Source organism: Dermacentor albipictus, chromosome 2 (assembly GCF_038994185.2).
Source record: "Dermacentor albipictus isolate Rhodes 1998 colony chromosome 2, USDA_Dalb.pri_finalv2, whole genome shotgun sequence".
In the NCBI taxonomy this organism is placed as follows: Eukaryota; Metazoa; Arthropoda; class Arachnida; order Ixodida; family Ixodidae; genus Dermacentor; species Dermacentor albipictus.
This window is the reverse complement of record NC_091822.1, coordinates 153431969-153445941: the sequence shown is the minus strand read 5'-3', so window position 1 is coordinate 153445941 and position 13973 is coordinate 153431969. Positions and strand designations below refer to the sequence as shown.

Here is a 13973-nt window from a genome sequence, read left to right as displayed (position 1 = left end):
GTGCGACCATTTGTGACTCTAATTGTAATTTCTGTAAGACCACACACGTCAGCGAACTCACTGCAATTTCCTTCTTTCCTTCCCTCCACTCTCTCCCTGTTATCTTTGTTTTCCCCCTTTCCCGCTCCCCCGGTGTAGGGTAGCCAACCGGACGTGATTCTGGTTAACCTCCCTACCTTCTTCTTATCTATATCCCTCCCTCCCCCCCCTTCTTCGGTCCTCGTCTTTTGCGCTGTGCAAACATGTCGATATTGAATGGCCAACTCGCCCAAGCTTCCCCCTTATTCCATTCAGTAGTGTTATATTGGATCATAGCTGAACGTGCAGGCTCGCTCTGTTGGCGTCTGCCTTCCGTAAAAAGGGGCGGGGGGGGTCACTCATATTGCCACGAAATGCGAAAACACCCGTTTTACTTAGATTTAGGTGCACGTTAAGGTGCCGCCAGGTGTTCAAAATTAATCCGGACTCACCCCACTACGGCTTGCCTCATAATGGGATCGCGGTTTTGGCACCTAAAACCCCATAATTTAACAATTTTTTGTCGGTGCTGCCTTGTCGCTTATTTTTTTGTTAGCGATGAACGATAACTGTTTGGCCACTGAAAGAGGCAGTTATTCCAAATATATTGTCGAAGAAAACCACCAAGAAAGCGAGGTAACGGAATAAAGAAACCCCTGTCGAGACAAATCCACTAATCACGATGAAGAAAAGAGACAGAGAGAGAGAAAAGAAAAAGGTTACACAAGTACAGAAACAACGCAAACGGGACCAGGTCACGGGAACACGGAGAAAGCAAACATATATTACTGCGCAGACAGTGACGAGGTCATAGTCCGCGAGCAACTCAGCAGAAGTCTAGGGATAATCTGTTTACTCGGACGTGACCAAAATACACTCGTTTACTTGCTCTAGAAATCGGCTAAAGCGTTGAGAAGAGTGCGAAGGATCGATCACCGCTTATCACGTTGCCGGCATTCACTCGCTCAGCCGAACGTCTATCCTACGCCTACATCTCGTCACGCCATCTCTGTAAGCCTGGCGCACGAGTGCGTTTACGATTTGTTTTTTCGCGCCCATTCTATCTTACCAACGGAGCACCAATTCATGATTTAAATCATATTTTAATGGAAGCGAGCAAACAATGAAATCACTGTTGCCCCAGCACGCAGCCTACATCCCCAGTGAAAAAAAAAACGAAGAAAGCGAATACGTAATACATTAATCATTCATACTGTTATTAGTGCTTCAGTTTCTCTACCTGATCGACACTTTGCTTACTGTATCGTAGAGCTGTTCGCTACAGCAAGCATAAACCAACCAGCTAAGTATAGAGCAGGTGCTGACGCTTAGCTCTTAAAGGGACGCTTAGCGGGGACATTAAGTGAAGCTGTACTGTAAATTACGTTCCTGCGACAGCAAAACCAGCACTGTAACGGTGAAAGGAGGCTACAGCTAGGCCAGAGGAGATGAAAAAAATGGCTGTGGCTTAGGTAAGGTTAAGCCCAGGATGCGAAGCATACTAGCCTTTATTTTAGTTGTTGAACCACTGTTTAGCTTGGTGAACTGCTGTTGCTTGGCTATATTTGGTTCGGCTAGACGAAGAAACAACTCATGCGTTACTCTGCTTCGCCTTGGACGCCCCGCATTGGACGCGGTGAGCGTCGAGCAACGCAGCGTTCGGCGCGGCAACGAAATGTGCGCCTGAGCAAGCGACGCACGCCTGAGCCTTAGAAACAGCTCGTTTCTAAGGCAACACCGCATTCACTAGAGGCGCTTTTGTACCGCTTTGAAGCATCGTACTCGTGGCTCAGTGGTAGCGTCTCCGTCTCACACTCCGGAGACCCTGGTTCGATTCCCACCCAGCCCATCTTGCAAGAGTTGAGCCAAAGCCACTTCTCCTCTGTCGTGACGTCACGGTGTCACGTGGTTTCAAGGCGACACCGCCGCGCCTGAGGAGCTGGGTTGAGCTCTCGTAATATGCTTCGCATAAAAAAAAAAAAAAGCTGGTGGCGGCACCGGCCTCAATTTCCGCACCAGCCTCAATTCCCCGCACCAGCTCGCTATGACGTCATCTATTTTGAAAGCTTCTGTTAGGGTCTTGTTTATCGGTAAGAAAGGACGATATTGTATCCTGAAGGGACCATAAATTAAATCTACTACCGTTCCAAAGTGCCCCGACCACGAAAAAAATACACTGAAGTCCGTAATGTCACGTGAACCGTCAGGCTCTGCTTTTTCTGCGCGCGATTATTAAAAAAAAAATTGTGCCTTCATTTTCTTCCGCAATGGTCAATCTTTTCACGCGCCGTCAATTAAAAGTAAGGTTTCGAAACGATACCTCGGCGGCCTAATCTGATGATTCCCTGTAGTACCTCTTTAAATGCGGCAGCCCTGTGCTGATTCACTACGCTTCGGTATCGTTACGATACGATGCGGTGGGACCCCTTTGAGTTCGTCTCGTGGGATTGCGATTGTCGGCTGGAGGTTTTCTTCTCTCTCTGCACACTTCATTAAACGTGTTACTCTTTTGCACTGTCTTTCGTTTTGGGGAAAAAGAGCATGTCAAGCATGTTAACTTGGGTTTAACATTTTTGATAGAATTACGCATGCGAATCATATCTGTTATTTGCCCCTTCATTTAGTCCTTAGCATTAGCAGCCATTCTCCTGCGCAACATACAGCAGGTGGCTACTGAAATAATGTTTTTGCCTAACCTGCGGGGTCAGCGCTGTTACCGTGGGCAAGCGACAAATTTCTGTGTACACAGAAACTATCTGTTATATGTTCATGTTTCCGTGCTTGATTTGTTTTTAAGACTAGGTGTAAACGCTTCTGTGTACGTTTCACTTATCTCCTTTCTTATTCATTATAACGCACGCGTCGATATTGAGAATGCTGTGTTATTATATAAAGATTACATTATTATTCATTTCTATAAGGACGATGTCTATAGAAAATGCAAAACAGGGTTTAAATACGTAGAAAGCTCGAGTTCGTGAGATGCGAGTATTGCAAACGGAGTCTCATATTGAAGAAGAGGACGTAACAGTTAATATCAGTTTTTTGTTTATGCTTTACCAAGAGCTGTTTCGAAAAGCGAAGTAACCTGGGTTCCGTGACACGGCTGGAAGTCCTCGTGACACTTGACGTGCCTGTCGTGGATGCAAAATTTCTAGGTTCCACAAAGCAATGCTGAAAAAACTTTTGTGGGCTCGCCTCAAGTATGGAAGCCCCTATTGGCCACTCTTCTCTGTAATCCGGTGTGCTGTGCCTGTCATCTAGGTTTTGAGTCACAAACTTTATATACATGCGTACAGAACGCATGCACCAGCTCGAAACTGGTAAAGGCGGATTAGAAGTGGCCCACTAACAGTGTCACACGGCGAAAAAAAAAAGAAAGGAGTACTTTTTTTTTCCCACGCGAGTTGGAACCCTTGCGTCCGCGCACTGATAATAGTTTCGCGTGATGCCCTTGCAGGTGTTATTTTTGTAGTGTTCAGTCAATCGCATTAGTTGGTTCTGCATAATTGAACAAATGGGACTGTCACTGCCACTGAACGAATCGAAGAGAAAGTCGTTGTCCTGTGCGCATCTCTTTTCTGTAGGAATTTTTTTTTTTTTGTTCCTGCGCTCATTCGATCAGGAAGCTGTCCGACTTAGTCTAAGGCCTGCCATTACACATTCGATGGGACGCCTGCGCTTCCTCCGGAGTCCAGGTCCGAAGCTGGCGAAGCAAAGCAAGTTCCACCTTTGATGCGACGCCAGGTTTTATAAGGCAGTGTTTCTTGTTTTGTTTTTCATTAGATGTGCTTAGGAAGTGCGCGCCGCTAAGCGGGGCCAGCCGCCCTCTTCTCTGACGTAATGAATGCCCTCAAAAAGCAGCGTTTCTTGCAAGCGAAAACAAAAAAAGAGCACGACATTAGTTCTAAAGCTCACAAAATACAAGCGTTCCAGGGCACCTACGAAAGAGGTTCCCCGTGAGTGCCTCATTCTAGGCACAAAACTCTCAAACACAGAAACAAGTTTTGCGGTGACACACGGATACACTCAAGTAAGAAATATACGCTATTCGAGAAGAAAATAAATAATTCAATTTAAAGCAAGAACTTGCCGAAATATGAATTACAGTGATCAGGATCAGTAGATCCTCTAGCTTTTCCTTGATTCTCCAAGGGGGTGTACTAACACGTGGGCAGCACTGCGTTTCAATATTTCTGATGACTACGCTCCCATTCCTACACAGAAGCATGTTGCTTCGCCGAAAGCCTTTTATGGTGAGTATAATATTTTATGCATGCAGTGTACGAGAAATTCTTTATCTCTTCGTAAGCTTCTCCACAGGTACGCACACAGCTGTCAAGTGTTTCTTGCGCGGTAGAAGAAGCAATATAGGCTGTGCAAAGCGGAAGTCTGTGAGTCACTGTTCTGACTGATGGGCTGATCGTCATCTGCGTGGTGAGCAGCATGACATGGCCGACGTACCTCCTGTAATCTGGAACTTTCCACGCCTGTTCATTGTTCCAACGCGCATCATTCGACGCTTGAATCAGCAGCGATACTGCATCATTTTGGTGCGTGCTAATGTACCTCGCGCGTAATACCGGCCCATAGTTACAAAGCAGGTCCCACGCTAAAGCTTTTCGTCGTAGCAGTCGTTCCAAGGGTGTATGGGTTTTTTTTTTTAGTTTATCAGCGAGGGTGAAATGTAGGTCGAATCTTAAATGAGTTCAGGCACTCAATTTCATTTAGCACAGTGCTTCTCTATCATTTGACTACCGTGGATATCTTGACCATCTCAATAGTGCTTCGGTGTCCTCCAAGAGGATGTTTATTATTCGTAAGGCAAAGTGGGCACAAAAAAAATAAGTATTAGTCGAGACAGAACTAATGTACCACAGTTAAAGCTACGCGGATTTATTATAATTCATTGTGACAACGGTAGCGCGGTTGAAGACGAGGACACGGAAGGAAACAGAGCGGGCGCTTCCTTCCTCGTACTGTTCTGGCTTTGCGCTACCGTCCTCCTAACGAATCATCACCAACTAGTGCGGTTGTCACTTCTGTTTGTTAGGAAGCGTTTTGTACGTCACTCACAGGCATCACACCAAACTATATCGAGGACCCGCATGTGTCCGCGAACCGCAGCATGATAGACGCTGGTTGAAAGCGCTTCTTTCCTGCCCTCTCCTCTTTCCCGGCACTGGCAGACCTGCGAGGCGAGCCCTCCATGGGAGGCGGCGGACCCCGAGGTGGCGGCGGCGTCCACCCGTCTCAAGGAGTCCACGGGGGCGGCGGCTCCCAGAGGTCGCACTCGTCGGCCCCTGCGCACCAGGCTCCTGGGCCGGCGGGCCGCCACGGGCCGCCACCGGAGGACCACTGGTCGGCGCAGCAGCAGCAACACCACCTCCACCACCAGCAACAGCAGCACCAGCAGCACCAGCAACAACACGCCTACCAGCAGCCGCACCAGCAGCGGGGCGGGCCCCCGCCAGGCTCGGGCGGCGTCGCGCTCGAGCCGTCCCACTACGAGCACCGGTCCCCGCACGAGCAGCGCGCCGCTTCGTACGCGTCTCGGCCGGTCGTGGGCACCGCGCAGCGATGGTGAGCGGCATTCGCCGACGCTCCTCCTGCCCGCCCGGAGACGCGCCTGCCTGCAGACCCGGCAGCTGAAGCGGCGACGAGCGGTGACGCCACCGCGGCGACCTTCGACCCTGGTGGCCAACGGGAAGCGTTCGCCGGTGCCGGCGACGCCGGTCGCCGAGTCGCCGCCCCCGCCGCCCGAACAGCAGAGGCCCAAGAAGAAAGGCCGCTTCCGCTTCCTGCACGCGCTCAAGAGACTCTTTGGCATGAAGGGGAAGCGTGGCTCCGCGCCTCCTCCGGTCCCCTGAGGAAGGGCCCCCGCCGAGAAGGCCCGAGGGCCATCCGTCTCTTATGAAGATCTGAGTAGGGCATCGCTCGCTTGAGAAGCAGCTGGACGTAGGCTCGCCTGCACCGACGTGCATCCGGCAAGGCTGAGTTCACGCCGTGCTCTCTATCTGCATGGCTCCGCTTCTAGGCGCAGTTGCGTATGCTGACACGTAAACGGGGATGTTGATTGTTCGTCCTGCTTTTCTCTGCGTTCGAGGACGGTAGGACTCCCAACGTCCAGTCAAATGATCGACGGGTCGACTAGAAATGCCATGTTGACAGATATTGGTGATGGAAGAAGTGCCGGAAAAACCGGTTTTGGATTTACGGAAGGTGTCTCCCATAGGTAAGGAAGAAGTGCAAGAGAGGGGTAACGTCATTTACGATGTTGGCTCATAGGATGTTCACGCTTATTAAGGAGAGCAATGCTGTGTCCCAGACAAACAAGCCAATGAATAAACGGGATGCGCCTGCACATTGTGGCCATTCGTGAAAGCTTGACAAAAGATCGAACTCTAGAAGCGTTTCTCTCAGTAATCCAGAAGAAAAGAGTACGCTGGAGCTCTCCTAGATCTGTCTGGTTTCCATGCCTTGCATTCTGGATTTGTCAAACCCGTACGTGTAAAAAAAAATTAAGAGAGAGAAGATGTAGAGACGCGAGCCATCGATGTTGCTCGAAGGCATTCAGCTTGTCCCTCAGTCAGATCGGACGTGTGCTTAGAGTGTAAATAGTCCGATCTGTCCTCAAGAGCAGGACGAACAATGCATTCTGCCTTCGCTCCGCTCTGGAAGCGCTTGTCCCTCTGCTCGAAGTAAAAAAGCCCCCTTGGTCTTCTGCTGGTGACCAACATCTCTCCTACATGGCTGGCCTTTATTTCACCCTCGTTTGGAGCGTTATGCTAAAAGCGAACAACCTCTCTTCACCACGCTGTTCACCGTCGTTAAGAAAAGGCCACATGCTCCATTCGGTGGTCGTCGTTGAAACGTTTAAAGAGACATCGCCGTCTCGTCGTGCGAAACGACGAGAGCAACGCCTTCCGTCACAACACTGCTCAGCGAGTGTACATGACGTTGTGGCGAGTGCGTTCTGGACAAGAGACTCTCCAAGCCACCCCCAAACCCGCACAACCCGCCATTTTGTCACCTGCTGCATACGCTGCCTTCTGGGGCGAGAAAAACAGGACAACTTCCGCAATGGTATCTGTTCGTGCGCGTCTTTGTGCATCCAGCAGAAATAGCAGGCGCCAGAGGGCCTGCCTTGCGTGTATTAGCTGTGTGATTTGTTCTCGCATACAAACTTTTTAAGACTTTACGTGAATTCTTTTACTTCTCGTTGTCTCGATCCCTCCCCGTGTCCCATAAAAAAAGAAACGTTGATTGACGTTCAAAGGAAGCATGATCATATTCAATGTACAAAGGAACTGTCTTAACTGAATTTTCATGTCACAGGTCTGCACGTCATCAAGCTATACTATAGCGGCTGTGCGGTTACGTGCTGTGGTCACCATATAGTAGCGCAAGAGCTATGCCACATACACACACATACACACACGTACACACAACTGTCTCGTTCGCACTGGGGCCATTTTGTTGACACCAAACTTTGTATTGCTTATGTTTGTGTATCTTATTTTATTGTTCTTCTGTGACACCGCGGAAAAAAATTATCGAGTTGAGGCGCCGAGCATCTCCTTCAAAGCATTTCGCAATCGAGCTCCACACTGAACTCCATGCGTCACGAGCCGCTTTCACAGCGTGGGACGCGATGGAAGTTACGTGTGCGTTCGAAGTGGACAACCGTCAGCCACCGCGGTATCGTTTGCCGCACCGAGGCGACGTGTGTCACGCGCTCGAAAAGCGTCCCGTCTTTCGAGCGGCCGCTTCAATATCGGCGATGAGCAGGTTCTCGCTTCAAGACGTGGCGTCCTTCTGAGCGAAATCGCAAAAACGGAATGAGATGCGACGGCAAATGGCGTCATATTTGCACATATCCGCGCACACGTCGCACGCGCGCACGCTCCGGACGCCTGGTCGTTCGAGCACTTCGCGCCCCGTTCCACGTGCCAACAGCGGACGTTCCGCCACTCAGGAATCTCGTTCCTAACCATCCCGACGCTCATTAGCATACCACTAAAAACCACTTCTCTAACTATGCGGACCTTCTGGCTTTTCCCGAGACGTATGGCGTGCGCTTGCGTGTTCGCGTCTGTGCGTGCTTGTGTGTGTATATGTAGTTTTGTGCCGCTTCGGGATCGCCTTGCACCGGTGTTATGTACCGCTTGAGAGTTTTCGGTTTTCTTTTTGTCGTAAGCGTCAGAGAATGGCAAGCGTTTTGCATGACTTTACTTGCACACGAAGTACTGATCATCAGAGAGGGACACTTTCAGCAACCACTCTTTCAAACTTTCAGCAGTCACTCAATCTACTGAAGCAGACACAACCTATTGTGTCTCGCAGCAGCTGTACTCTCAAGAGCCGACCGACATAATATGCGCTTCCTGTGGTACGCTCAAACCTTTCTGACCTCAATTCGGCTCCGTTCCTACCAGTCGTCGCAATACCTTCATATAGCCATACAGAAGCGATCCGGTAAATCTATTCTCCTTTTTCGTTAAGGACTTCATTAATGACATAATATTCGTCTAATACGATCGAGAATAGCACGAAGACGAAGCATGCCCTTAAATGACGTTAAAGGATGAGGAGCTTCTCATTTCAAGTGCAAGTTCTGGAAACTTTATATGCATCCTTGTGCAGCTCTTAAACCTCAAAACATTGCTCACACCCCAAACGGAATTGTTTGTACGGAAGATCATTATAACTATACATACTGAGAAGGAAAGAATGCATTCGGTGACACGACGACAGCGAAGTGGGATTTAACATGGCACAGAAAATCAAAGGTGTGACGCGATAGGGCACCCATGGGGAGCTGCTATAATGGGCCCGTAGCTGACACCCAAATGACATTCACCAACCCATAGTAGACTTGAAGTCGATAAAGGTTGAACGTAAATACATTGTTCTAACGCGATCACGTCCAATCAAATCTATCCGGCAACGTTTTCTCTTTATTCACAAAATTCCTTTTTAGTTTTCTTTTCTTTTCCTACCTACCGCCCGATTCATGGACTCAGCCTCATAATGGGTTGAGTAATAACATCACGCACCAACCAGGCAACCATTCCAGCTTGCATGTTTTTTTCGTTTCGCGCTTTCTTGATAGGCCAGTTGCATTGTTTCAACCGCATCTTTTTCTTTATTTTCATTCTCTTGCTCCTGCCAAGCGAACGTGCTGCGTGCAATTTATTATCTGAACGGAGTCCTCGGTAACTAGTTCTGTTGTTCAAAGACACGCAGAGCTTTGGCTCTTGCTGATTGCTACGCAATTCCACGCTCGCATATTGTTCCTGCATTTGCTTGATTTGAAGGCCTTCTGAGTTTTCTTCACATGCGTAGCGCAACCCTAAATTGATGGCTTCGAAAAATTACTGAAAAACCAGCATTGTTCAGCTTCGCCTAGTTCTTGACCCAGCAGAAAAGCAGTTCAATGTAAGCCGCAGAAAATTTTTTCTCGGGTCGTGCAGCCATCTCACGTGCCATCTCACAGCTAGCCGCCATTGACTTGATCCGTTGGCTGACAGCGGATTGTTTACCAAGTAAACCAAGACCGTGTCCAGCTTTTGGCAAACGTCAGTCAGTGCCTCCTTACTCATTTTACTCTGAGCATTCGGCGCACGCGCGTGTGTGTGTGCGCCTGTGAAAGTTGCTCCGTGTATCAGTTAACAGTGAAACGCAAAACATGTAACGGTATCCATGTCTTATCAGACGTAAAGCTGCCTCCACGTGCTAGCCGAGTCTCTTGGAAAAAAGCCGAGTTTACGGTTAGCAGTGCTTTGCTGTAGAAAACAACTAATTGTCGACCGTGCTCGCTTCGGGGTTTCGCGAACCACAAAAAAAAAAGGGAAAATAAATCCTGAAGCTGAAGCCTCGTAGAGTCGACGAAGGTCTCCGCCTCGCTTTGGTGCTTGGTGTTTCTGCCTAACGGAGCATAGAAGTTAGGTGCGCTGTAGAAACCCGGTGGCAAAGTGGCGTTGATTTCAGAGTAGGCGGGGCCTGTCTGACCTTGTTCGAGAGCAGTGGCTTTTAACGGTGTTGCGCTGCTTGCGTCGTTGCTTAATTTGGCCGTGTTCGCACATAAGGTCCCGGAGACGATCCCAACAAACCGACGTTTCGCAAACTGTTACCGCTCTTACTCCTTCGTTTTCTTTCCTTCTTTCTTTCTTTAGCACTCAACTCCTGAAGCATGCTGTGTTCGCAAACTTAACGACGCTCAAACCGACTTAGCGGTCTTTCTTTTTCCCCACGTAAAATGTCAACATCACACACGCGCACACGCTGTGGGAAGTCTTACGTAGATAGGAAGCCAGATGTAAGCAATGGCGCGTGCCCAGCCACCTTGTAAGAAATGTAAGCTTGACAGCGTAGTCCGCCTGACTTGCGCCTGTAATAGACGGACGCCCGATGACTTTGTTACTTTTTTCTGCGCCCACAAATGCAGTACCATGCTTCGACAAGAGCCTGGCGATCCACGGCGTTGCGAAATTGATGGCCTTGATATTCCTTCTTGCTAGCGTTGTTTCGACTTGTGCAATGTCCATCTATAACGTCTAACCCAACTTGAGACATCGCGCCGATTTTTGTACTGCAGGATTAGGGCGTTTTCTAATGATTGTAGCCTTTCGAACTCTATTCAGCCGTTAAGTGAACGCTAGTTTCTCGTGTGTTTGCTTGAATTTCTTCCTTGTAACGATTTTGTACAGATGGTCACAGGTGAGCGAGTTCTTGTGGAATCCTCGCAAAATGCTGCGCGCGCAGAGCACTCCTGTGGCATTGTGGCCTGCGTTCGATGACAGGGCTGCTGTGTACAGAATAATAGGCGAAGGTATGCAATGCGCATACCTATGCGTGCTAAATCTAGACATCGTGTTAAGCGGTGTTACGTCTACGACCCCCCCCCCCCCTTCATTAGAAGTGGCATTTCTCCTTGGTGTTCGCGTGGCTGCAGTGCAGTCGGTCAGGAGTCAGTCAAACGGCGAGAGAATGGGCGGAATCCCCGTGCACCTGTGTCGATCGAAACGCTCGGTATTTTTAAGAGACAAGAAAGAATGTGAGTGTACCACTGCCCATCCTTATGACAGAGTATAGTGATTTTGAGAACCCGCACGTTGTTTGATTCCTTGTTTATGAGTTTATTGGTGCCTCCTTTTGTACATTCCACGTAGCTTCCATGCTTTGCGGCTTTATCTCCATTTCGGTTGTGACGAAGTCCGAGCAGATACGATTAGCTGCTTGACGGCGACCACAACAGACGTACTTCCGACGCGTAATCGGCGCGTGCCTTCCACGGCAATAGATAGTTTATGGATAGCCTGTGTACTTCTGATTCGATATTCATTGGTAACTGATGTATATGACTTTCTGGAAGCCTCCCGCTCGGAAGAAGCCGGCGTACGGCTATAGACCAAAGAAACGTGCTCGACAACGATTGTTCCCTGTAGATAATACGTAGACACATAGCCGAAAGGGCAAGTCAGTATAACGGCAGATTGGCCTAGGAAAAGACCACAGGTGATCTACGCTCTGCGTACGTCAGTTGAAGTTCTAACCCTGATCACGGCTTGGACATCGCGAAGCGGGAAACACTTCCGATGTCTCACGGGTACCGCGGAAGCGCGGTGGAAATGCTTCTCTCGTGGTTGGCGCTTCAAGTAGCTCGAGTAACGTAACACCTCACCCGTTTTGTAGCCTTCTATTTATTTCTTTTTTTTTCACGCTCGCCCCCTGCGACCGCGCCAAGGCGCGCACAAAATCCCCACGTCCCGTTACACGTCAATGTGGGCGCTCCTTTCCATAATTCGAGCGGGTCCTGAAGCTAGGGTGGTATGCCTATGCGGAGCGCCCGTGTTCGTCACATATCGTCCTTTAAGCAGCCGTCGCCGTCTCACTGAATCAAAGCACCGGGAAATGGCGACGACAGCGGCTACGGCGCGTTATCCTGCGGTCTTGCTGTGCAAGTCTCGTGAATGACACGGGACCTTAGTATGTCTTGCTCCCGTATACATATATAAGAGTGACCCGGTTCCGGGCCGACAACTGGGCGTCTCGAGGGGATGAACCCACATATTCGGTACATCCCGCGCGATCGCCGCTGTGGCTGGTATAGGACACGAACGCGAGAGTCGGAAGTTTGGACACACACACACGGATATATGAACGTGCCTTTTTTTCAGTTGTGACCTACTTCCCCATTCTTCGTTCGTGCAGCGCGTGTCTACAGTGTCGTGTGCTTGGAAAAAAAGAGTGAACGAGAGAGAAAGACAGAAAGAAAGCGGTGTTATTTGTTTTTTTTTCTTAATGCTGTTATCACACTCTTGTTTTCGTTTGTTTTTGAACGTGAACTGCGCGCGCAATGTAAATATGTCCAGACACAATAGGCACCGCAGTCTTCTTCACACACACACACACGCGCGCACACACATACACATTCCGATGAGACGTCTTTGCTCTTCGGAGAAGACACCGATGCATTATGTGTATAATCGCACGAGACGTATTGTGTAACTGACGTGTGGCTCGTCGGTCAGCCGCCTGGGGGGTCCGCGGCGTCTGACCGCTTGGACCTGGCCGTTGCCGCAACCTGCTGCTGCATGCGGGCGTCATTATTTTTATTAATATTATTTTGATGTGCAATAACAGTGATGACGACGAACGGCGCATTGTCGCTTCTAACGCTTCGCAACTTTCTGGCTGTTGCTCGCCCCCTTATATATGTCCCGACCCCCTTTTGACCAATAGCCTGGTTTGCATTCCCGTGTTCCTTTTTGTTGTTTTAAGTACTTTTCTTTATTTAATAACTGCATGGTGTACGACAGCATATGCATAACGCGGGACGCTCGAGAATAGCAATCTTCTCATTTCGCGTTTTGTTTTCCTATCCCTCTCGTGTGTGTGTTTCTTTTTTCTTCTTTCTGTTAATCGCAACTTAAACTTTCGTTGCACTTCAGCATTCGCTGCCATCAGGTTGGCGTTAACGCTGCTGTGGTGCTTGAAATGACCGGGCATGCGCATTTTTCGGTGTGGAGAAGCGAGAACAAACATTCTCGGCTTCAAGTTATTTTGCTGACGATGACAACCTGGCGTTGGTTTGTCCAGCTAACCGACGAGCTTTCTGCGCCGTGAAATCGCGCCCAATATAAACATAATTACAGTTGGCACTTGCCCTACGGCTTAGATTATCAGGTATGTGCCTGTTAGCGTAAATTTGAAAGTTGGCTTAATTATTTGAGCGTATCTGTCCTTACGCCTGCTACAGGTTATTCGCAGTAGGCACATCTATAGGTTTTTCCGATTCGGTAACAAAAATGTGTGCGGGGTGTCAGTTTATTCACATTTTTGAAAGGACCAAACCGGTGCCGCCTGAAAGTTGGCAGGGTTTGTGACTGAGCAAGGCGGATGCGAGTGACGTCAGTCGCAAGCGATTTGCGCGCGAAACATGTATGAGAGTCCCGATTTGTTTAGGAATGAAAATGAAAGAGAACTGTGCATGGTTGACATGTTTGGAACTGGTTTTGGAAGGGATGTTACTGCTGCTTGCCAAATTTGTGGCTAGTCGTCTGTTGCAGCGTCAGTGAGAATGATCATGCACTTCCTGAGTTCCGTTTGTCGTGCAGATATTTTTTTTCTTTTATGTTTGTGTGACTCATTGAGCGTTCTTAGTTTTATGCTTGTCTCGCCAGCAGCATCGCACGTCTGTCGGATTACTGTGTGCGCCAGACTCCCTTCTTTCGTTTTTCCCGTTGCAGCTGCTTTTGGATCGGGGAGAGGGAGACACTTTGTTATCTGTGATGTATACCTCGATAAAAAAAAATGCCTCGGCGCCTCTCGTCCTCAGTTTGACATGAACTTTGTCTCAAGGTTGTGCAAAACTTACTCCTTTTTCCCTCTCCCAACCTCTCTCTCCCGCTGCTGACATTTCACCAGGTTTCATCTTTCTCAAGAACGGT

The 13973-nt window shown here is 49.0% G+C and overlaps 1 protein-coding gene across 4 annotated transcripts in view; it reads left to right on the top strand.

Annotated features, from left to right (window-relative positions):
- The window catches only part of Rbp (RIM-binding protein), a 471200-nt gene extending 458211 nt beyond the window's left edge, over positions 1-12989 (top strand). For 3 of the 4 annotated variants that reach the window (XM_065430255.2, XM_065430253.2, XM_065430254.2), the window contains one exon: positions 5208-12989. In XM_065430255.2, coding sequence (XP_065286327.1) covers positions 5208-5888 — 681 coding nt within the window. In that variant the 3' untranslated portion in view covers positions 5889-12989. The remainder of the gene's footprint in view (positions 1-5207) is intronic. The other variant, XM_065430256.2, reaches the window with a different exon arrangement.
- Positions 12990-13973: the final 984 nt, after the last annotated feature.